Here is a 22,632-nt window from a genome sequence, read left to right on the forward strand (position 1 = left end):
TGTGGATGAGGAAAGGAATGTTCCTCAGTGTCTTTGAACACTTTTGTAAAGTTCTCTCGAGCCGTTGCTCACACTTGTAAATTTTTTCCTTACTATAATGAAAGTATCCTATCGTTTCGACAAAAAAAAAAAAGAAACCCATAATACGAAATAAACACTTGAGGGAAACAAACCAATCAATTAGGGGGTAGGATCAGCGAACCAAGCAAGAAAGAAAGTTCCAAAAGAGTTTTCCTTTCCTTTTTTGTAAGTAGGGATTGTCCTCGTTGAGTATTTGAATTGATTATAGATTCAAATTTTGGATAATCAATTTTTACGGCGTTTTCAGTTGATTTTGTATTTATGATTATAGATTTTTAAAGATTAATCTGAATCAGCAAAAGCTACTCCTTAAGTGATTATAAATTTTAACTTTTTAGAACATTAAAGACAGTTTATAATTAGAACACAAAATCAACTGAGAACGCCATGAAAGCTGATTATTCAAATTTAGGATTTGAAATGAGTTAAAATAATTAACTGATAATAAGCCTAAAATTTATAATCGCCTAAAGAGTTGTCTTGTTTTTGCTCATTTGATTATTCTCTATAATTAGTTATCAAATTTTATAAAATCTAAAGCAACTGAGAATAAGGCCACAGTTAATCTACAATAGCTCATTTTTAGAAGTTATTATAATAAGCAAGTGCTATTAATATTTTTCTTTTCATATTTTGTACATTGAATGGACAAAAGAAGTTATCATATAATCACGCCATTATCTGCATCTTAAGTTTCACTATTCTTTCAATGCACAGAATAAATTATAAAAATGTTTATATATATATGTATGTATATATATATATATAAGCAATACAGGCAAGAATGGTATAAATACATCAATTTATAAAAAGAAAAGAAAATCCAAATCTTCTTTTGTTAAAAACCACAAATACAAGTCAATGCTGACCTGTCTGACGATACAGATCCACCTAAGCGTCCATATGTCTATCTACATGTGCGGGATGTCTAAAATAATTCATCGGCAATTACCTTCCTCGGGAAGTGCGATTTTCCTTTACTTTGGCTCCTTATCCCTAATTAGTAATCACAACCGAATTTTGTAACACGGAAATTCGCCGATTATACGATCACCAATAGATTATAATTGCAGCAAGATTTCTGCATCTATATCTGAATTGGGTCGTGTTTGTTTGTACAATAGTTGGAAATTTTTTTTTCTAGAGGGAATGGAAGGAGCAGATTACTTAGCTGCTGAGAGGAAGAAGACGGAGTTCGATGTGGAAGAGATGAAGATTGTGTGGGCGGGCTCCCGCCACGCCTTTGAAGTCTCCGATCGCATTTCCAAGCTCGTTGCCAATGATCCTGTATTTTTTCTAGTTTTGAGCACTTTTTCTTTTTTGGGTTCTTAATTTAGATTTTCTCTACTCTTGAATATTTCACTGCAGTGAAGTAGGAAAATAAACCGGAAAAAATTTTAGTTTTGAAGTTACTCTAATTGCTTTTGCTGTCTTTTTTTTTTTTTTGCTTTATTTTTTGGAAAAGAATTAGTTGCATTATAACTGAAAGGTGTAAAAGATCGAAACTTTTAAAGCATGTGGTAAAAGACGATGAGCTCATGCTTTTCAATCTTTTAGCTTTTTCTTGATAAATGGGGAAAGAAAAGGAATTAATTAAAAGTGGACGGGTAAAGATTCTGTTTTTTAATCCCCTTTTATCTTTTTGTGTTAATGCTATGTAAGCAAAGTCAAAATGATGGTATCTTTTGGTTTTAGCTGATTATATCAGTGACTTTCTATGAATTTGAGGAATTAATACTGTAAGATGGCTAGTTTGTGATTAACTATGCAACAATTGATTAGGCCAACAATAAAGAACAGCTTTTTCTTTTTTAAACTGAAACAAAGTGGCCCCTTTTATCGAATGAAGTGTATAGTTGTTTAAGCGAGAGAAAGTAAAAACAGATGCGGGAATTCTGTCATTTCGGCATTTAGTTGTGTTTTAGAATGTTGTCTTCTTATTGTGTTTGGTTTTGGGATTTAGGCCTTCCGGAAGGATGAAAGAACTATGCTTCCTAGGAAGGAGTTGTTTAAAAACACTCTTAGGAAGGCAACTTATGCATGGAAACGAATCAATGAGCTTCGTTTATCTGGTATTCATTCCTGTGATTTTTTGGTGAACTGTTAGCAACATTGGTTCATTTGTGCAATCATGTTTAATTTATATTTGTCTCTTTAATTTTACATTTGCAGAGGAAGAGGCTTCAAAACTCAGGTTTTATGTCGATGAACCTTCCTTTACTGATCTTCATTGGGTAACATCCAATTCTAATATTCCACAGTTACACATGATTTTGTCTTCCCTTTTTATCATTTGTGATTTAAAGTTATCATGAGATGGACCTTAGGAACTTAGATATTTGAATCATCGAATGCTTCCCAGATATTCTTTTGCTTTTATTGATGTTTGGGAAGAGCTGAAGGCTTGCTCTTTTAAGAGGGCTTATTATTACTGTTGTCATTTTAGGGTATGTTTGTTCCTGCAATCAAAGGTCAAGGTACCGATGAACAACAGCGGAAGTGGTTGCCTTTGGCCTATAAGATGCAGATTATAGGCTGTTATGCACAAACTGAACTTGGTCACGGCTCTAACGTTCAAGGCCTTGAAACTACTGCAACATTTGATCCTCAAACAGATGAATTTGTCATTCATAGTCCTACATTGACTTCAAGCAAGGTAATTAAAATGGCTGACAAGAGGTTTTTCTTCATTTGTTTTATGTTTTTTGTTTATTGCTCATAAACGAAATAAAAAGCGGTTTTATTGTCATTGTACTGTGTGTTTGTGGTTCAAATTCAGTAACTACAATCTCTTGATACTTTTTAGCATAGTATGAACAAGAGGCTTTATCCTTGTTGTGGTCAATTGTGTTTGAAAATTGTTGTTGTTTTGCAACTGACTGTTGGAGCTGTATTCTTGAACTATTACTTATTCTCTGCCTTTATTGATTGTGAATAGTGGTGGCCCGGTGGATTGGGTAAAGTATCAACTCATGGGCTGGTCTATGCTCGTCTTATAACTGATGGTCAAGAACATGGCATTCATGGTAAGCACAGTTTTTTTTTTTTTATTTAAATCTTTGTTGAAATGGCCAAACTGTTTGCCTGAAGTATGAAAATTGAGACAGTAGGAATACTTGTTAATTATTCCTAATTTACAGGTTTCATTGTCCAACTACGGTGCTTGGAGGATCATAAACCACTCCCAGGTATCACAATTGGTGATATTGGAATGAAATTTGGTAATGGAGCATACAACACTATGGACAATGGAGTGCTGAGATTTGACCATGTGAGAATTCCAAGAGATCAAATGTTGATGAGGTGTGTTACCATCCATACCTGCCACTTTCTAATTCATTCTTTGTCTGGTCTGCCAATATTTTTTTTGGTTCATTGGGTAATTATCAAGAGCTAGATTAGCTTTTGATGGCCAGGATATGTATGGTTTTCTTTTTGATATGACTGCTTACTGAGCTGACAGTTAACTTTCAATATTGTTGCCAGTAGTTATCATAATTGTCTCTCTATGCTTCCATAGTGAATCAGAACTCTTTGAACGGCACTGTTACTGTACTTGTCTTACCTGTCAATGTTCTTATTGTCTAGCATTAATAGATTAATCTGGCAAAACAATGGGAGCACGTTACATATATTCTTGTTCTGGACTTATTTACTGGAGTCTAGGTGCAAAATGTGATTGGTGTGATCTGCTGACTTTATCTTAGCCTTTCATCAATCAATCTGAAAAACTGTAGAGATTCTGCATTCTAATGGTTCTGCACCTTGACAGAGCTTTATTTTGTGAAAGTGGGAAGGCTACAACCAGAAAACTGAAAAAAAAAAAAAAAGAGGACAGTGTTAAACTTCTCTAATTTTTTGAGCTTTTAATTGGAGTATCATGTAATGTGGGGCTTTTCTAATTAAAAGCATGATGTAGTTTGGAGCATTTCTATATTCTACATTTTTCCTATCAAAGAGATAGGAGGATTGCAGTTGATGCATTATCATGGAGTGATTCTCTTGAGCCCCCACTCATTGCTGAAATTTGAATGTAGCTGTAATATTTCATTTACTTCCTGTATTAGTATTAATTCCTTCAATTGCTTTTTGTATTAGTAGCAACTTTCAGTTGTAACTAATTGACTTCTGAATGTCACAGGGTTTCCCGAGTTACCAGAGAAGGGAAAGTTGTTGAATCGGATGTTCCTCGACAGCTGGTTTACGGTACTATGGTGTTTGTCCGGCAAACAATTGTACAAGATGCTTCTTGTGCCTTGTCACGGGCTGTTTGCATTGCAACGAGGTATAGTGCTGTTCGTAGACAATTTGGCTCACAAAATGGTGGACCAGAAACCCAGGTAATGAAATGAAAAGTTTCTATCATTTTAAGTATTGTGAAATGAATTATTCTGATGACGTAGGTGTTAAATGTCCTGTAAATTAACTACTTATGGTTGCTTGATCTTGATTGTTGATGAGTACATTTTTCTCAAAGTTACACTACTCCCCTATAAATGCATTTCTGCTTCTGTATGATGGCGGTTTTATCCTTCACTTAATTTTCTTTGGGATCAACAGTAAGGGAATTTGTAATGAAACTAAATAAGATGACCGCTGGTCTAAGATCAAGAATAGGACTCTTTTTGTACACTATCTCTAGCCTGGTCGACATATTACATTCATGTAACATTATGAGCTAAGAGTGGGATCTTTGTTTGTCAAGTAAATGACATCGATTTGTTGTTTCTTTCATGTAAAACAAGCATTCTTGGTCATCAAAAAGAAAGCATCAGTTTGGGTACTGTTAATCTAACCAGGCTTGCTTTGCAGAACTGAGATATCCTCTGGTTGCTTTGGGATTTTTTGCTTCCCCTGAAGCAAATTGGACATTTACTAACATGTGCTTCATCATTACTTTTTCTGCATGAAAATTGAAATTGCTTGCAGATCATGCATAAATTTGGGTTTGTGGCTTGGCTTGTTCATAAATCTTGTGGGTGTATGTCGCAAAAATGATCCTTATGCCTTTTTCTGATATAGGTGATTGATTACAAAACTCAACAAAGTAGGCTCTTTCCTCTGCTGGCTTCTGCTTATGCATTCAGATTCGTTGGTGAGTGGCTAAACTGGTTATACACGGATGTAATGCGAAGACTGCAAGCAAATGAATTCTCAACACTGCCTGAAGTTCACGCATGCACTGCAGGGTTGAAGTCTTTGACTACTTCTGTCACTGCTGTAAGTAGCAAATATTATCTTTGTAATTGATTCTGTTTTCGTGTGTGTGTTGTTCTAATTTTACTCCTGGATAGGTTGCTCATGATGTGTTTTTCAGATGGTTTATAAGGTTGAGGATCGTAGTTTAAGATCTCTACGCTTTTAGGACAGTAATGAGACACTTCTTCTGACACAATTTCAGGAGATTTTTAACTAACAGGTTGCTCTAATTTTGGTAATATAAAGACTCTTATCTGAAGTAGATTTGGATTGCATTTCTTTGTAGTACAGCACCTTCCAGCTTGATCCATCTGCCTATAGCATTTGCTTTTCTGCACTGATTCCGTGGATGCTTATGTTTATTAGAACTCAGGTAGTTATAAGAATTTGCATTTTGAAAAGATTGGTCTCCTGGACCTAAACGATGTCTGCCCAGGTATCTGCACTTGGTTGTATATGATGTTTGAGAATTGTGTTTTTCTACAATTTTATTTCCAATAAGCATCATTTTATGTCTGATTACGTGTGCAAGTTGCTTATTCATCATATATGTCAAATTGTAGGATGGAATAGAAGAATGCCGAAAGTTGTGTGGAGGCCATGGTTATCTTTGCACTAGTGGGCTTCCAGAATTATTTGCTGTTTATGTCCCTGCTTGCACATATGAAGGAGACAACATTGTGCTGCAGCTACAGGTATGAGATGTCAATCTATGGGATTGACAACTTATGTGGAGTCTTATGATCTGTTTACTAGTTTCATTTTTGTTTTGCCGGAATGCAATTTCATGTTGTTTAAATGATTGAATGTTGCTGTACTGCATTAAGACTCTGGCATGTTAACTTTTTTTTCATTCTTTTTAGGCTACTTCTTGTTTGTAAACTAGGTTCAGAATGATAGAAATTTTAATATGTAGTGGGATAGTTAATTAGTTATATACTTTGCTGTGAGGATGTCCAAACCAATTTACTCTTTGGAATCTCAAAATATTAGCTGCTCACTGAAGATGACTGCTGCTTGACATCTGAATTTGCTTGGATGAGGAAGCTGCAACTCAGTTGTAGTACTGAGCTGGTTATTACATTTTTGTTTTAGCCATCTTTTCCCAGAAAGAGGTTATTTAAACAATTTTGCTATTTGTTTGCCACTTACTTTCTCTTTGTATGTTGAACTCTTGGTTTTCTTGAAGTTGAAGTGGTATTGTTATGCTGTAGGTTGCCAGAATTCTCATGAAGACTGTTTCTCAACTGAGTTCTGGAAAGCCACCAGTGGGAACAATGGCTTATTTGGGAAGGATTGAACCTCTGATGCAGTATCAGTGTAATGTTCAAAAAGGTATATTTTCTTCTGGATCATAATTAACTATGCTGGTTTTCTTAAAGTTGCTTCTGGAAAGTCCACAATGAAATGTTGAGAGTTTAGTTCTGAAGATAGAATTTCATTTTTCTTGACTAATCACATCTATGATTATGTGGTTCTGGCTGACAATTTGTGAAATTTTTGTCCATTTGCAAGTCAGAAGTATCAAGTAACATAATCTTTTATTAGTTCATCTTCCAGAATTGGAGTTCTGAACAAGTGGAACTAGTTTGCTGATTTCTGATTGATTTTATGTCCTGCAGCCAAGGATTGGTTGAATCCTAATGTGGTACTGGAGGCATTTGAAGCGAGGGCTGCTAGAATGTCTGTTTCCTGTGCTCAAAAGTTGAGCCAGTTTTCTTACCCAGAAGAAGGTACCTTATGTTTTGTCTGCCATGGTGGTCAAGCTTGTTCTTCCTTAACAGTAACTAACTCGTTTACATGTTTCTATCTTACCTTTCTTGGTTAAATATAACAAATTTTAAAGAGCTAGTTGCAAATGCCCTTTCTTTTTTTAAGTCTTATCATCTTAAATGATATGATTTTGGATTCTTTCATATGAATGGGCAAGTGAGGTTGGTCTCAAATGGAAGTCCTGAGATTAAAGTTTTATTCTTAAATGAACTTGGTTGGTGCTTGTGCATTTAGGGTAATTTTTAAAATAGTCCTACTCACACCACTTATATTCCCCCTCTGTCTGCTTCATATCAGGCTTTGCAGAACTATCAGCTGATTTAGTTGAGGCATCCGTCGCTCACTGTCAATTAATTGTTGTCTCCAAGTAAGCTTTTTCTATTTGCTCCTTCCAGTAAAAGTTTTCTACACATACTATTGCCTGTACTGCAGGTCTTCCAAGTACAGTTTGTGTTGGGTATATCCAACATCAGTTATGGAAACACCAGGGTGTTAGGTTATAGTTGTGAGGAAGAGCCTCACCCCTTGAGCTAGCTTCTGGGGTGATAGAGCCCAACAACACCGATCAGTTAGTAACTAACTTAATAGCCAGTACAATCACTGATAATGTGTGTTTAACATCCTGAAAATTACTAGCTTGGTTTTTTTAATCTCGAAGTCTTGATGGGCTCTTGCAATGGTGTTGCAGAAATTAAATTATCTCTGTCACCATAGTTTCTGTTGTATTTGATGTTGCTTTTATGCGCTTGAGAATTGGGATCTTAAATCAACATTTTATGATATCGGAAGTGATAGGAGTTGAGTCAAAACCTCCAAACTTTTGGTTCTTAGGCTCATACCCTCAAGCTGGTTGATTCACATTGGAATGGTTTATCATCACAATCTTTTCATGTAAAGTTTTAGTCTCGTGTCTTCTGGAAAGATGAAACTCAACTGACAAAATATGACATCATTTTTCATTTAGGTTTATTGAGAAACTGCAACAAGACATTCCTGGCAAGAGGGTGAAGCAACTGTTGGAAGTGCTTTGTGGCATTTATTCCCTGGCCCTCCTCCACAAACATCAGGGTGATTTTCTTGCCACAAGCTGCGTCACCCCTAAACAGGCTTCACTTGCAAATGACCAACTCAGAGAGTTGTATACCCAGGTTTGTTCCCAGAAATATCTGATCTTCACCTTGTTCATTGAAGGATCTTCGACTGATTGATATGTGACTTCTTGATTGTTTGTTAGGTTCGGCCTAATGCTATTGCACTTGTCGATGCATTTAACTACACGGATCACTTCCTTGGTTCAATTCTTGGCCGCTATGATGGTAATGTGTATCCAAAACTTTACGAGGCTGCATGGAAGGATCCTTTAAATGAATCCGTTGTACCTGATGGCTATCATCAATACATTCGGCCCCTCCTGAAGCAGCAGCTTCGTGCTGCAAAGCTATAAAGGACGTTCAAGATTCCACAAGCATTGAACGTGAATAATGTTGTAACTCCAGCAATAACTCTAGTAAATTTTATCCTGGAATTAACTCCTTGGAGAGTTTCAGTTATTTATGATGCTAGAAAACAAGATTTGTTTGTTTAAACTGTAAGGAAAGGCAGGTTACTGAGTTGTGTGCTTACGAAGGTATGGTTTCCCGACTGAAACTTCGACCCTAATAAATATAAACCCATTTTTCCCATTCTTGCCACATATGATTGGGATGATCTCCTGGACAGTATTTTACTGTGGCTCAAAATTGAACCTTAGGCTCTGAAATTTGCATATTAAAAAGATGCTACTTATTCCAGATGTGTGCCCCATTGCAATAAGAATTAGCCGCTCGCACAATATTACTTGAAAGAGTCCGAAATTAAAGTCACGGAATTGTTTAGCTTCAGGTTAAAGTCATAGGTGTCTATTTCCAAGGTTTCGATTGTGGTGATTCTCTTCGTTGAAAGGGCAGGAAATGTTAGCAGTTACTACCACAGCATTGGGCGCCAAAGTAAATGGGAAGCATTATCCAAGCGTCATAGACTCTTAGGTTACTTGAGTCGAACTTCATTGGTATTATACGCTCATAACAAACAACGCAAAGCTTCATAAATATGCTATGGAACTCCCGATAATAATATCCCCGCTTTGTATTCTGATCACTGTTAACTTTTATGGATTCTACCCCTCATTTCGCTGACTGTAAATCTAACATGGCTGGAGTAGGAAACCTTGTTGATCTTCTCTTATTCTATACACTAGAGAGGGTATTGTTTAATCGAATCGTAGGACCAATGAGAAAAAACCCACAGCTTGTTAAGATGGCTATGGCCTTCTGGTTGCTGTTAGAGGAGATTGGCTATCATGACCTAACTCGAAAAATCCATTCATCGGACAATTGCGCCATTGATGCAATATTCAACGAGACGTTGTCCTGTTTAGACCGCATTCAACCGGGAGGAAATGAACCGACTGGGGCGAATGATTCTCCTGTCTTTGTTGGCATTTTGGATGAGCCACTAAGCCAGAGGTTCTTTTACTACAATTCTGAGTTTATGTTCAGGCGATTTACACACATAATGGAGACAGTTTGCAACAGAATATTTGGAGAAAATGCTGCCATTGAAGTTGATGGAAATGTTATTCTAAGGCCTATGGTTAGACCATTTGCGGATGGTGGCAGCACCAGCAATTCTGGGCAAGTGGCGGCCTGTGGTCGAATGAGGCCATCTTCAACCTTGAATCCAAACGCCAGTGAGTTCGTTCCGAGACAAACGAATGAAGATTCAAGAACCATGTTCTTAACTTTCTCTAAAGGCTATCCCCTTACTCGTGATGAAGTAATCAACTTTTTTACTTCGTATGTACCCATATGAACCTCTCTTTTCCTACTGCTTTTTCCATGCACATGCATGCACAAACACTACAACACACGCACGAGGACTTTCGAAATTTTGTGGGATTTTTTTTTTCTTCAGGAATTGGGGAGGCGTGGTTGAAGATGTGGTGGTGGAGCAAGCTGCAGGGAGAGATCCACCTCTTTATGGAAGAGTCATTTTTACTAGGCATTCGATCATCGACACAATTCTCAATGGACAGTCCAAGGCAAAGTTCATGGTGGGGCGAAAACATTTGTGGGCACGAGTTTATGTTCCTAGGCGTAGGTGAAATTCGATTAGCTGAGGCTACTATTTTTTTTTTTTTGGACACTAGATAATGTTACTAGATTAGCTGAGGCTACTAGATCATGTTAAATTTGTTTACTAGATTATATATGACGTAAGTATATATATCAGGTTGTTCTTTCATTTTTTGAATCCCGAGGCAAAACATGAACATTATTCTAATGAGGTTCTTATTTTCGATCTGACAAATTTGACCTCGGTTAGTGTGATTGACAACCTAAATGGGGAAAATTTTTGTGGTTTGAAACGCGTTCTTCTCACATGTGACTGCAAACAAATCAAGTCACTCGCAAACGCTCGTAATTCTGCTTGGTTAAAGCTTGACTCGAGTTCAAGTTGAATTTGAGTTTGAGTGCAGAAAAATTCAATTTATTAGCTCGCAAGACAAGTTAACGTAAACAAAAAAATATATATATATATTATTTTTTATTTTTTAACCCCGAGCAGGCTCGACCTCAAACTCGATTCGGCTCGAATTTAAGATTAAGTTCGAAATCGAGTTTTACATTGAGAAGTCGAACTTCAGTTCAAATTTTGATAAAATTGAATCAATGTTCGACTCGATAAGACTAAAATTCTACTCAATTCAATTCGTTTGTAGTTCTATTTTCGTATATAAGAGATTCATACTAAACTAGAGTCAAGATCCAGATGTTATTTCTCCAAATAAACTTTAAATTACAAGTACATTCTCATAATGTCTTACCTTTCTTCTTAATACCGCACTACGAGCTTTCTTTTGCTTTGATTATTACGTCCTAATAACAATATTTAAACGTGGATGCTTAGTCTCCTTAGCGACGGACTTGTTTAATAAAAAAATTAGAATTTTCGTTCCCCTATACATTTTCAATTAACAAAAGTTTTCCGACTGGGATTATCTGCATGATATATCTACGCACACACGAGCTTTCTTTTCATTATTAATTAAAAGTTACAATATGTTTTGTGTAGGAATGAGTGAACAAAAAATGTTAATAGTAAACTATTTTGAGGTATATATCAAGGAGCAGCAATAGGAAAATTCACTGGAGTCGTTTCGCGTGCATCTGAAGTTCTGATAAAGGCCACTATTTATAGGCCACCGAAACATACCGTTAGAAAAGCTTCAAGACTTTTTGGATAGAACACTTGATAACAAATTTAAATGTTAGAGAATTAGATATGATTGGAACACTTGGTAAAAGTTTTATGGATTGGGAGGCTGCAGTGGAAAAAATTGGCCTATAGAAGACTGGCCGGTCAAAACTTATCCGTTGGAAAAAATGAAAAGTAAAAGTAAAATTTGACTATCTTCTGATTAAAAAAATATATATTATTATCTCAAAACAAATTTATCTTTTGGAATATTCAACAAATACAACAACATTTCATTCATTCCTTACAAAAAAAAAAAAAAAAAAAAAACTGGTTACGCAGCCTAATGAAGGTCAATAATTCACAATTCATGCACTGTGAGAGGAAATAAAGGAGGGGCTAGAAGCTAGCCCAGGTTAATCCGATGCTTAAGTCAGTAAATAATCTATAAATACTTAAAGTAGGCAAGCATAGGTAGGATACGATTTGAGTGTGTTTTTTCATTATCATATTAGTACCTGAGCAGGGATAATTATTAGAGATGTAAAAGGCAGAATGCACCTTGTAGCAATGTGACAATCTTGCCCACAATGAGTGCACTGATGCTCTGTAGCAGATATTGCTGGTTCGTTCTTACCCTGAATAGGATCCTGCAATCAAAGTTGTGGTTGTAAAGCTTCTTGGACTATTCCCAAGCAGGTGGAAGCTCCATTAGATCCTGCTAATCATGAGAAGTGAGTTCAATCGTTCAATTAGCTCAGTGGAAACTCATTTAGCCATGCAAATGATGGGAAAAAAAAAAAGAAGAATTAAAAAGGGGTCGACATCATCCTACGTGTTGGCATTGTCTTGTTTCACGACTTGTTTGTTCAATGAAAATCCATGACACCTGCTCTGATGATTGATGAGCTGATTGCTCTAACTGTGTTCTCATAATTCAGTTGTAATTATTTCCGCGACTAACTTAAAAAGAAGCCCATCTCAAGGAATTTGTGACATTTTCTTCTTTCCTTTTTCTAATTGGTGAATCCTAATTCATTGCTTGGAATGATGAAATTTCTTACTTGAAACCTAAACCATTCAGAATTTCATAAAGTTTTATTGCAAAGCAAAGCAAAAAAAAAAAGAAGCATTTATGCTTGAACTGTGAGCCACTTCTTTTTCACCTTTAATATTTCTTGATCTTTTTGGAATCGGGAAGAGGATTTGCGTAGCTATTTGATGTTGCACTTGACCAAACTCTCTGCGCTTGGGTATTTTTCAGATGTTTACTCATCTGATCATCATCTTCTGCATCACTTGCTATAAACTCAGACAAATCCATTTCTTTGAATTAATACTGTCCCTTTTTTGCGTTTAGGACAGTGAAGTGTGGAAAACAACAGCAAAAGCTATTAAACCTTTGTTCCCTGACGCTCAACAAGTAACCTCTTGGCAGCTGTTAAGCTTTAGCATTTATACGTACCATTGGCCTTCGTTCAATCATTCATCTTCTTTTCTAGACTCGCTTTTACCAAGAAAAACCAAATAGTTGCAGTCAAATCCAATGATAGCAGCCGATCATGGATGAGCATGTCCACCACATGAAATTGAAATCTCACACGTTTGTCAGTTTGTGTTCATAAGCCGTCACTGTTCCAAGTTTGGCAACCAAGCCACCACCACCACCACCAGCCTAACTCTACTACTGGTTAACTTGCAAACTCTGCAACTGATGCCAAACTCAAAGAACCCTTTTAACTAGAATTGCTATCAAATCCGAAATCAACAAATCAAGTGCCTGCCCATAGCTTATTTTTTTGCCAAGTAGGAGTGTACAAAAATCTACTCTTGCCTAATGTGCTTGATCATGGATGAACAGGAAGAAGAAATACTTAATGGTGGTTCTTCATATCCACCCAAGCACAAACTGGATATACATCTATTAGTACATCTTTAATTACATAAATTTGGTTCATCAAGGTTTTGCTTTGCTACCAACTGTTCGTTTCTCTCTCTCCCTTTTTTTTTTTTTGTAATTTTTACTTTGGAATGACTGGAGAAATCTCCCCATACGGCCAGGTCACTTATATATGAACTCAAGTACATCTAATTGCATTTGCTTCTAAAGATGATATCTAAACTTACAAACGGGCAATATGCCAAGATTTTTTTTCCAAGCGAATTAATTCGACATAGCTAGCAACCGATGATAATTGAGAAAATATTTAGTTATAGTAGTAATACATAATTCACACTCACAATATGCTACTGGAAACAATTCTAAGTTTTTTTTTTTTTTTTGCTCTTCCGAAAATCGCCTTTAAAACAACACTAATTAAGCCAAGCGGCCTTGGAATCTCACGCAAGAGGAAATTAAGAGGGCTCTTGTCAATTCAATTGATGTAGAAACTAATGAATTAAGCCAGGCAGCTAGCCTTGGGTACTGATGGCTGATAATTAAAGATGGATTCAACAATCATTTTGCATTTGGCTTCCAGCAAAGATTTGCGTTGTAGCGCATTCTGATTCTGCAATCTAAGAGGTGGGCTGACGGAAAAAAACGACATTTTTATGGTTTGATGTAAAAGATAGAATGCTTTTACTATAACGACAAGATAACTAGTAGTACAGTGCTTTCCAGATTAGGCCAATCATCAAGTGCTTATGGCAAATTACCTTTCATTATTTAATTTAATGGCCTGGGGAAAAGATACGGATCAGTAGCAACACCAAATCACTTCATATAAAGATGTCTACAGCAAAATTACTTAGATGTTATATCAGCCCTTTTTTAACCCAAATGATTTTATAAAGGCATAATCAGTTAAACCAAAAAAAAAAATTAACTTTTAATTTAGATAACTACCATAATCTTTACTGCCTTTGGGTTTAAATATAACAACGTGATTTTACTAGTTGATCATGTTATTCCAGTGATTACCTCTACATGCCGCTGCTCAGTTAAAAAAAAAAAAAAAAAAAAAAGAGTAATGTTGAAATTACAAGTGTATGACCTTGCTGATATTGATGTTTAAGAAAAAAAAAAACTAACGAAAGTGTGATTGCATTTACAATTTGGAAATACAATAAGTATGATGCATTCTCTAGGAAGAGATCGAAACAGTTTACACCATTCTAAAAAAGTTTTTATCCTGATAAGGGGATTTGATTATAAATGAAGTGAAAATTCTGACACGATTGATTAGGACGAAGGGTTAAAAGCATATACATATACATCACAAAAATGTAAGCGAGAGGATTCGGGTCTGAACCCTTCCATTTACCCTATAAAAAAAAATGCGACAAAATTGTATTATCTTGCATGAGAAACAAAAAGAGTATTGGAATTTTACGGACTCAAAAGATTAGAAGTATTTATAACGCCCTTCCAGACGATCAGACATGCCCATTCACTCTTTCAAACTTTTGTGAATAGACAATACAATTTTATCACTCATCTATAATTGTAATTCTTTATTTATGAAATTCTCCAACATAGCTACGACAAATAGCTAGTGGCTGAAAAAAAAAAGTTGGGGGTCATACGGACATAAAAAATTTAAGGATTAATTATCTATATATTAATAGTGTGTATATACAGTTGGATTTAGATATATAGCAATTAACTATAATTTGAATTTAAATTTTAAATTTTGCACATGTATCTACCGGAGCAATCTATGCACACGCATATGTGTAGATTTTCTATGTGTGCTAAGTAGATATAACATGCTTTTCAGTTTTACGTATCAAAAATTTTATATACACTGACGGTATATATAAATTTGAATTTTAAATTCAAATTTGAATTATGTGTCATGCATCTAATGATGAAAGTGTATACACTGTTAGTGTATAGAACATTAATCCCCTTTTTTTTGGGAAGGAAAAAGTTTGGATGCCTCAAAATCATAAGTCGTTTATAAGAATTTTTATAGATCGCTATCAACACGACCCTTATATATTGAGGATGGGTTCTTATCAATTCATCTAAGTTATGTCGGCCAGTTTCACGTGTCATGATTGAATGATTCTCATCTAAAATTAAGAAGAATGCTAACATAAGTCAGTAGCAGAATGCATTGTATGTATACTGTTAACAACTCTTCAAAGTAACAAAATAGCAAAAATTGACCTAATTAACTTGTTGAGAGCAGCCTTCTAAAGTACTTCACTTGAGAAGAAGAATTTTGTTGCATTGTAAATCCTGGATACACGTGTAAATATTATGTCATGCAATTCCAAATCTAACAAGTCACAAGAATTCACGAAATAGAATAATCACAGCTAGCGAACTTAATTTTGTAAAAGTTTTTTTATTTTTTATCAAGCGGCTTCACTGTACAGGTTAACATGCCCATTTATTCATAGGTCCATTTACATTTAGACACCTTTTAGATTCAATTTTATGATTTTTCTAATAGGTGTCCAACGGACATTTATTTATATATCCAAACAACTCCTAATTTACCATGACCGCACATAGTAACACTGGTTGTCCATTTTCTATTTAAACATTTTCCTAAATTAATTCACTATTGTAAAAAAGAAATTAACACCTACGATTTTTTCTTAAGGAGGGCACAGCCATTAGTCAATCCTTTATATTGATTGGTGGAAAATAGTCAATCCTTTATATTGATTGGTGGAAAAAAGTAACATTTGGAACCCACTTACCTTGTCATTTCACATGGAACGGGACAAACCATTTTAGAAAACTAAACCTTGTCGAATCTATATATGATTCTTTTACAAGGCATAGATTTGAGTAGGACCTAAGTTTGAGAATGCAAATTCAAACTCAAGAAAAATGTGATAGATCTAGGTTGAGTGTGGGTAATCCCTGATCCGTTGAATTGCTAATTTGACATTTTTTTTTCCCAGAAGTTCTTGTGAAATTCTTTAAAAGTGTAACGTACAAAAATTATATTCAAATCTACCGGTTAAAAGCTCATTTTTTTTCCCTTTGATAATGAATCTAGATGTTACTCGTCTTTGGGAAAAAATATATATATATATTTATATATATATATTGGCGAAGATCAAAAGCTGTTGCAGTGTTGATTATGCGGCTAATCATGGGGCCGAAACCTGCAAATAGCCAAAAATTGGCTTCCTACGGTGAGGATTTAATGAGGTTAAGAAATCGAAATAAAACGTAAAAACGACAAACAAACGTTGTAATGTGATGAGATCAATAATGCATCGTCTTAGGATCGATCGAAATTAAGTCCGCTAATTGATTAGTTTAAGAGAAAAATGTGGATAATTATCATTGCTGGCTTAGATAAGCGGCCCAAGAATATGCTCTCTTTTTTTTTTTTTTTTTTTGAAGGACCCAAGAATATGCTTTGGTGTCTCCACATCTCCTGAGTTCATTATTTTGATCTTACTTTCTAGTACAAAATTCGACATTAATCAAAGCAACCAATTGAAACTCGAAAGCTGGCTGGTTGGGACCTGAGATTTTGGAGTGGGGTTCTATTCTATACGGAAGACATGTTTCTAGTACTACTACTAGCTAGCACTAATATTCATGGGAAGAAAATGGACACGTGAAATTTGCTTAAATTGCAGTGCCTGCCTATCATTGAGTAGAAAGTAGACAACTATGTAAAGCCAAAGTATTCATAATTAAAAATAAGCCAGGCATATTTTCGTAAATTTAGAGCAACCAATCAGTCGCCATCGTGCTTGTTTATTTGTCCGAACTTTTTCGTTGTCTTCCCGGCCAGGGCAATTTCACTGTATTGCCATCAATAATTTCTGTAGTTAAATTATTAGCGTTAATCTGGATATTCAATATGTTCAAGAATTTTATCATGGTTCTGCCCGTTTGAATTGCTATTTTTTGAAATTTTTGTAGAAAAATATGCTGTATCGATTTGATGTATGTGAGATAATAATATGATTGAAAGATATATTCACAGAAAATGTAAAAAAAAAAAATATTTTGAAGAAAAATAGCAATCCAAACATGTTTAATTTGATATAATTTGATAGTAAAAGTTTTTTGTGCCATTGTGAATTTGACAATATAATTTGATATATTCATTTTAAACATGTTTAACTTAGAATATGTTTATTCACTCAACGATGATCGTCAATAATAATGTTATAGCTACATTTATCTATTTGTATGAGAATTATTCAAACTAGTGATGGGGGCAGACTCATAGTTAATTCTTAACATTTTTAGCACTTTACTTAATACGTAGATGATAAATTTTCAGTATAAAATATCAAAATTAGTTCTTAACATCCTTGGCAGTTTACTTGGGCAAGAAAATTCAAATTTTGAGTACGTAGGAACAGAACATTACTTCCATACATTGATTACCTTGCTTAGCAAGAAAATGATGAAAATTTGAGTATGCAAAAAGAAAAGGAAAACTAGGAACTTAAAAAACATAATTCACTTATTGATTGAATCACCTTTGAATTGTTCTGTTTAGTTTTTTGTGTATTTTAGTGTACTACTAACCATTAGTTTGGTTCCCATTCATACTTTGGTGCTTGTGTTAACCACTCAGAGTTAGTTACAACATAAAGTACGGGAAGCTTGTACGAAGGAAATAGTAGTTTGGATAGTGAACTTATCCCAAATAATATTTCGCTTGTATTATAAACACATTTTCCAACCCACTTTTTTTTTATCTCACATACATCACATCATAAAAAGTGCTACAGTAATTATTTCAAATAATATTTCGAGTGAAATTAGTAGAGAAGAACGCAATTATTGGATTGAGATAGTCATTTTGTCAGGGATATTGGATTATGGTAGTTATTTTGTACATAGTGAACGCAATTATTGGATTGAGATAGTCATTTTGTCAGGGTTATTGGATTATGGTAGTTATTTTGTACATAGTGTTTAAGTGTCAGTTGAACATTTGTAGTGAGGGTAAATTTGAAAATATAGAAAATGACAGAAAAAGTTTACACCATTCAAACTAAGTACAGAGACTTTATTATTGTAGAAATATTTATCGATGCACTTAATTAATTTATTTATTATTGATCTACAGTGGGAGAGAAAAGGTTGCTGATGGGTGATTAGGATAAAAATGTATTCTAAAACACAAAGATAAATCTGAGCTGGTGGCATAATCTATACATCTATGTATTGCAGGGAAGGTTTTAATGGAGGCCCCTGGATGATTTCCAAATCTTTCATACTTTTTTTCTGGATTTTTCATTTATTTTAATACATAAAGTCAATTAAAAAGTTTGAAATAGTGATTTACAACTAACCCTATGTCAATTCAAACACTTGAAAAGCGAGGTAACGAATACTAAATAATAAAAGGAATGGAAAGATAGGAGTTTAGAGTTATGAAGGAGAGGGTTAAAGTCAAGAGAGTTGTAATTGTGGTTTGGGATGAAACTATCAAAATGGGTGATTTATGTGGGTTAAATGGGTATAGTTTTGCATGATATTGGTTATCTTACCCATTTACAATCCACTACAAATTTTGTTTATTTTTCTCCCATATTCTTTGAACAACAAAATAAGATATCATTGTAATCAACAAAAAAAAATACACATTATGTTAATAAATAAATATTTACCTAAAAAATAAAAAATTACATAGAAGAACCAATAGTGATGAGTCTCAAAATTTGCACTCTACAAAAATCTCAAATAATTTAGGTGTGAATGTAAGAAATTAATTAACATTCAATGAGTTAATTAAAACTTTGATGGAAAGGAGAAAGGAAGTAGGATGAGATTTTAAAAAATAAAAATTAAAGAATAGGAAAAGAAGGTTAAATATGTCTTTGCAAAAAGTAGAATATAATTATTGTATCAATAGTGATTTAAATTTACTTACTAATGAATTTGAATCTATGTCTTATTTAATTAACTCTAAACAAGTAGTCACAATCTATCAATTTAATAGCCACTAATTAATGAGTTTAATTATGTTACCCATTTGAAACTAATAAAATAGCATTCCGACACTCATTTGTTAAAGAACGAGTTGAGAAATTGGTCACTATTTACAACTATAAACGAATGGAAAAAGTAATAAAATAGAAGGTAAATAGGTTGCAAAATTATATAAGAGATTGCGTAATTTGATAGAAGCATGGTAGGGTGAAAAGGAAGGTAGAGTTTGTCGGAGGAGAAAAAGTTGGATAGATGTGGGAATTTTGGGTTATTTTAGTAAGGAAGAGGGTAATGAAGAGTAGGGGAATGTTGAGGGAAAGTAACGCAAAAAGAGAGAACGTGGAAGGAAGAGGTAATAATGTTGTGTTTGATGTGCTTTTGGTATTTCTTAAGATATTGTGGTGATCTTTGTTCATATTTTTTTACAATATACTTTAATGTTTTAAATAAAATATAAATTAGATACTAAAATAGCACTTTTTTTAAAAAAATTTTCATGTAACTAATATAAATAGTTCATTTACTATTATTATTATATTAAACATAAATCTGTGCCTAGCACGGTTACAATACTGGTTATTTTGTAAAATGCTAGGAAATGAGCAATCTAAAGGTTAATTTACCTTAGCTAGTTGATTAATGAACACGTGTACAATTACAACTCATTTCATTCCTTTCTTTTGCTTTTACTGTTTGATCTTTTCGCACATGAAAATTAAGAATAGTTAGCTTTAGCATCAAGTCCCGGGAACAGAGCTTGAATTGAGAGAGATCTCCACAATACTTGTCAATATTGTTTGGAAGGCTGTCTCTCAAGCTTAAGCAACAAGCATTTTAACTAGGATGATATTTAAACAGTTAGAAGCCCACTCTTGAACCTGGATTTAAGAAAAACAAAAAACCAAATATAAAAGGAATTCAGAACCAAAATAGATAGGCATAGCAGCCGATTATAATGTACTCATGGAGACCTCACAACAGCTAGCAAAAATAAAATAGTACAGATACATCTATTTCATACATTATTTGGCTTTTAAAAAAAATATTTTTTATTTGTCTCTCCCCCCCCCTCCCCCACAAAAAAAAAAACATATCTGTTTGGATTGCTATTTTTAAAAATTTTTGAAATAAAATTTACCGTAACAATTTGATATATATAAAGTAAAAAGATAAGAGTAATTGAAAATATATATTCATGAAAAAAAGTGCTTAGGGAAGGCCTATTTGTTTCAAGAAGCAAATGTTATTATCCAACACCACCCCCACACGGGTTTGGTACAGTGATTAGATTATTTAGGGGAACGTTTTCATACCACGTAAAATAGACAGACAGATTATGCCTGTTCTAAGTTTCTAGTTAGTCTTGAAACCAAAAATAATGGTGTAGCAGTACAAAAATCAGATCATCTTTTCTAACCTCTGCCATTCTATTTGACTTGACAATAAAGTTTGCTCGATCTGGAAGAGTTTTGGTAAATTTATCATATTCCCAAATTGCATCAGTCAGTAATGTGTTGAGAATTATTATTATTATATGCCCGCTTCCGTCTCAATCATAAAGCTTACAAGGGGCCGCCATTATTCATTATTGGGAACAGCTTCTTTAGTCTGTAGCGAGCATGATTTTTACTTTAGTTTTGGCAGTAAATAGAGCTGCTTAATTCATTGAGGTATCCAAGGGAGGATTATGCTTATGCATGGTCCAACTTAGAGGGACCATATGTTCATTGACGGAATAAAATATCCATAACATGACGCGGTATTCCATGTTTTAACCCAAAAGAATGGCCAATTGATGTACATTACTAACACTCGAACAAGATTCACAGTTCTAGTCTTGAAAAATTAGCCTCCTCAACCACCTTATAGTATTTAATAATGGCAATAACACAGATGGAAAATGAAATAGAAACTTATTTCCAACCACGTTACCTATGAAAAGTAAGAGTACTGAAAGGAGCCTATTTTGTTGTTTTCATTCTCAATTTTATGGTCAGGGTCAAGATAGTATAGGTATTTAATGAGTACACAAAATAAGAATTTCATTACTATGTACTAATTCTTGACTACATTACACTGAACTTCTTGACTTATAGCTTATTATTTAGCGACAGAAGCCAATGTAGAAGAAAGGGTCAGATCCCATTCTCACCATATCTAATCAACATAGCCATAGGCAACATGATAGACCTCTGCTATGGCACTTTAGAGCTTTGGCCTGGTCTTTAGCTCCCCCCCCAGACCCCAGTTCTTTATATATATATTTTGACTTTATTCCATTTTGTGTCAGAATTATGGGAGCCAAGATTGCCATATAAAAATTCCCTTACACGTTCCCTCTAATCTGCAACCCCCACCAGTTCCAAAGCCAAAACAATTTACACCTTCAAACCATGAAGGGCAATGAGCAGCAGACCTCTTCAACATCGTATGATCCTTCAATCAAACCAGATGCAGCAAAAGAAGACACCAGGAGCAAAAGGGCCAAGAAAAATGACCATCTTGATGCAAGAAAAGGGGAGAATCCCACGTATCACGGCGTCCGAAGACGCAGCTGGGGCAAATGGGTGTCCGAAATTCGCGAGCCCAGGAAGAAATCAAGAATCTGGTTAGGCACTTTTGCAACTCCAGAAATGGCAGCTAGAGCTCATGATGTAGCAGCAATTGCAATAAAGGGCCACTCCGCTTTCCTCAATTTTCCAGACTTGGCTCATCAGCTCCCCCGTCCGGCCTCAAAGTTGCCGAAAGATATCCAAGCTGCAGCGGCAAAGGCAGCTGCATTAGCAGCTCCAACAAGCCATGATGATCGAGAATTGAGTCCGGACAAGCTAGAAGAGCCTTATTCTCCTGAGGGTACAGTGACATCTGACTCTTCAGCTTCTCCAGTACTAAGCCATAATGGTAGAGATGATGACCCTTTTCTTGACTTGCCTGATCTTTTCTTCGACCTTAGTGATCACCAATTCGATGAATTCTGCTACAAATCGCCCTGGCAGCTCGCTGGTTATGAATCTACTCAGGGGGAATTGTGGACTGAAGATCTATTCTTGTGGGATCATTGCTAAATATATTAATACCAATAATTAGCGCTACTTGTGAAAATAATTTGTTCGTGTAACTAGCTAACCTGATAATTCAGATAAATTTGGTGGATGCCTTGTCTTCAAGAATTCAGCAGTGATCTTGCTAAATCTTTGGAAATTAAACTTTCTTATTTGCTGAAATGTGGCTTCAATATCTTTTTTTTTTTTTTTGTGGTGGCATTAATTCCTTGTTAGTGTCCCCCTGTCATGTATGTCGTATAAAACTTGCACAAATGGACCAAAACCCATTAATATTTGTAGTTAGTTTTGGTAGTGCTAGTAAACAAATTGGCGTCTTCTTCATCTGCTTATTCTTCTTGAAAGGGATATTGTTATGTATACTGGGTGCCTCTATGGATAAAAGGAATCTATTGATTTGCT

The 22,632-nt window shown here is 34.8% G+C and overlaps 3 protein-coding genes across 3 annotated transcripts; all 3 read left to right on the forward strand.

Annotated features, from left to right (window-relative positions):
* The first annotated feature begins 1,011 nt into the window (after positions 1–1,011).
* LOC113779133 (peroxisomal acyl-coenzyme A oxidase 1) lies at positions 1,012–8,739 on the forward strand. The gene is made up of 14 exons (XM_027324592.1): positions 1,012–1,368; positions 2,045–2,153; positions 2,254–2,315; positions 2,528–2,737; positions 3,020–3,107; positions 3,222–3,384; positions 4,223–4,421; positions 5,104–5,301; positions 5,844–5,975; positions 6,495–6,615; positions 6,903–7,013; positions 7,351–7,420; positions 8,018–8,201; positions 8,288–8,739. The coding sequence occupies exons 1-14, from the start codon at positions 1,231–1,233 to the stop codon at positions 8,495–8,497; spliced, it is 1,995 nt and encodes a 664-aa protein (XP_027180393.1). The 5' UTR covers positions 1,012–1,230; the 3' UTR covers positions 8,498–8,739.
* A 501-nt stretch (positions 8,740–9,240) lies between these two features.
* On the forward strand, positions 9,241–10,195 carry LOC113780845. The gene is made up of 2 exons (XM_027326628.1): positions 9,241–9,887; positions 10,006–10,195. Exons 1-2 carry the CDS (start codon positions 9,241–9,243, stop codon positions 10,193–10,195), a joined length of 837 nt encoding a protein of 278 aa, XP_027182429.1.
* An 11,123-nt stretch (positions 10,196–21,318) lies between these two features.
* On the forward strand, positions 21,319–22,321 carry LOC113781324 (ethylene-responsive transcription factor ERF039). The gene has a single exon (XM_027327243.1). The coding sequence runs from the start codon at positions 21,562–21,564 to the stop codon at positions 22,231–22,233; it is 672 nt and encodes a 223-aa protein (XP_027183044.1). The 5' UTR covers positions 21,319–21,561; the 3' UTR covers positions 22,234–22,321.
* The last annotated feature ends 311 nt before the right edge of the window (positions 22,322–22,632 follow it).

This window comes from Coffea eugenioides, chromosome 8, assembly GCF_003713205.1.
Source record: "Coffea eugenioides isolate CCC68of chromosome 8, Ceug_1.0, whole genome shotgun sequence".
NCBI classification, from domain to species: domain Eukaryota; kingdom Viridiplantae; phylum Streptophyta; class Magnoliopsida; order Gentianales; family Rubiaceae; genus Coffea; species Coffea eugenioides.

Excerpts from the sequence above, each read along its gene's own strand:
- LOC113780845 (XM_027326628.1), top strand. The coding sequence starts at position 9,241 with ATGGCTGGAGTAGGAAACCTTGTTGATCTTCTCTTATTCTATACACTA. Across the intron at positions 9,888-10,005 it reads GTAATCAACTTTTTTACTTC|GAATTGGGGAGGCGTGGTTG; the intron begins GTATGTACCCAT and ends TTTTTTCTTCAG.
- LOC113781324 (XM_027327243.1), top strand. The coding sequence starts at position 21,562 with ATGAAGGGCAATGAGCAGCAGACCTCTTCAACATCGTATGATCCTTCA.
- LOC113779133 (XM_027324592.1), top strand. The coding sequence starts at position 1,231 with ATGGAAGGAGCAGATTACTTAGCTGCTGAGAGGAAGAAGACGGAGTTC. Across the intron at positions 2,154-2,253 it reads CAATGAGCTTCGTTTATCTG|AGGAAGAGGCTTCAAAACTC; the intron begins GTATTCATTCCT and ends TTACATTTGCAG. Across the intron at positions 2,738-3,019 it reads CTACATTGACTTCAAGCAAG|TGGTGGCCCGGTGGATTGGG; the intron begins GTAATTAAAATG and ends GATTGTGAATAG.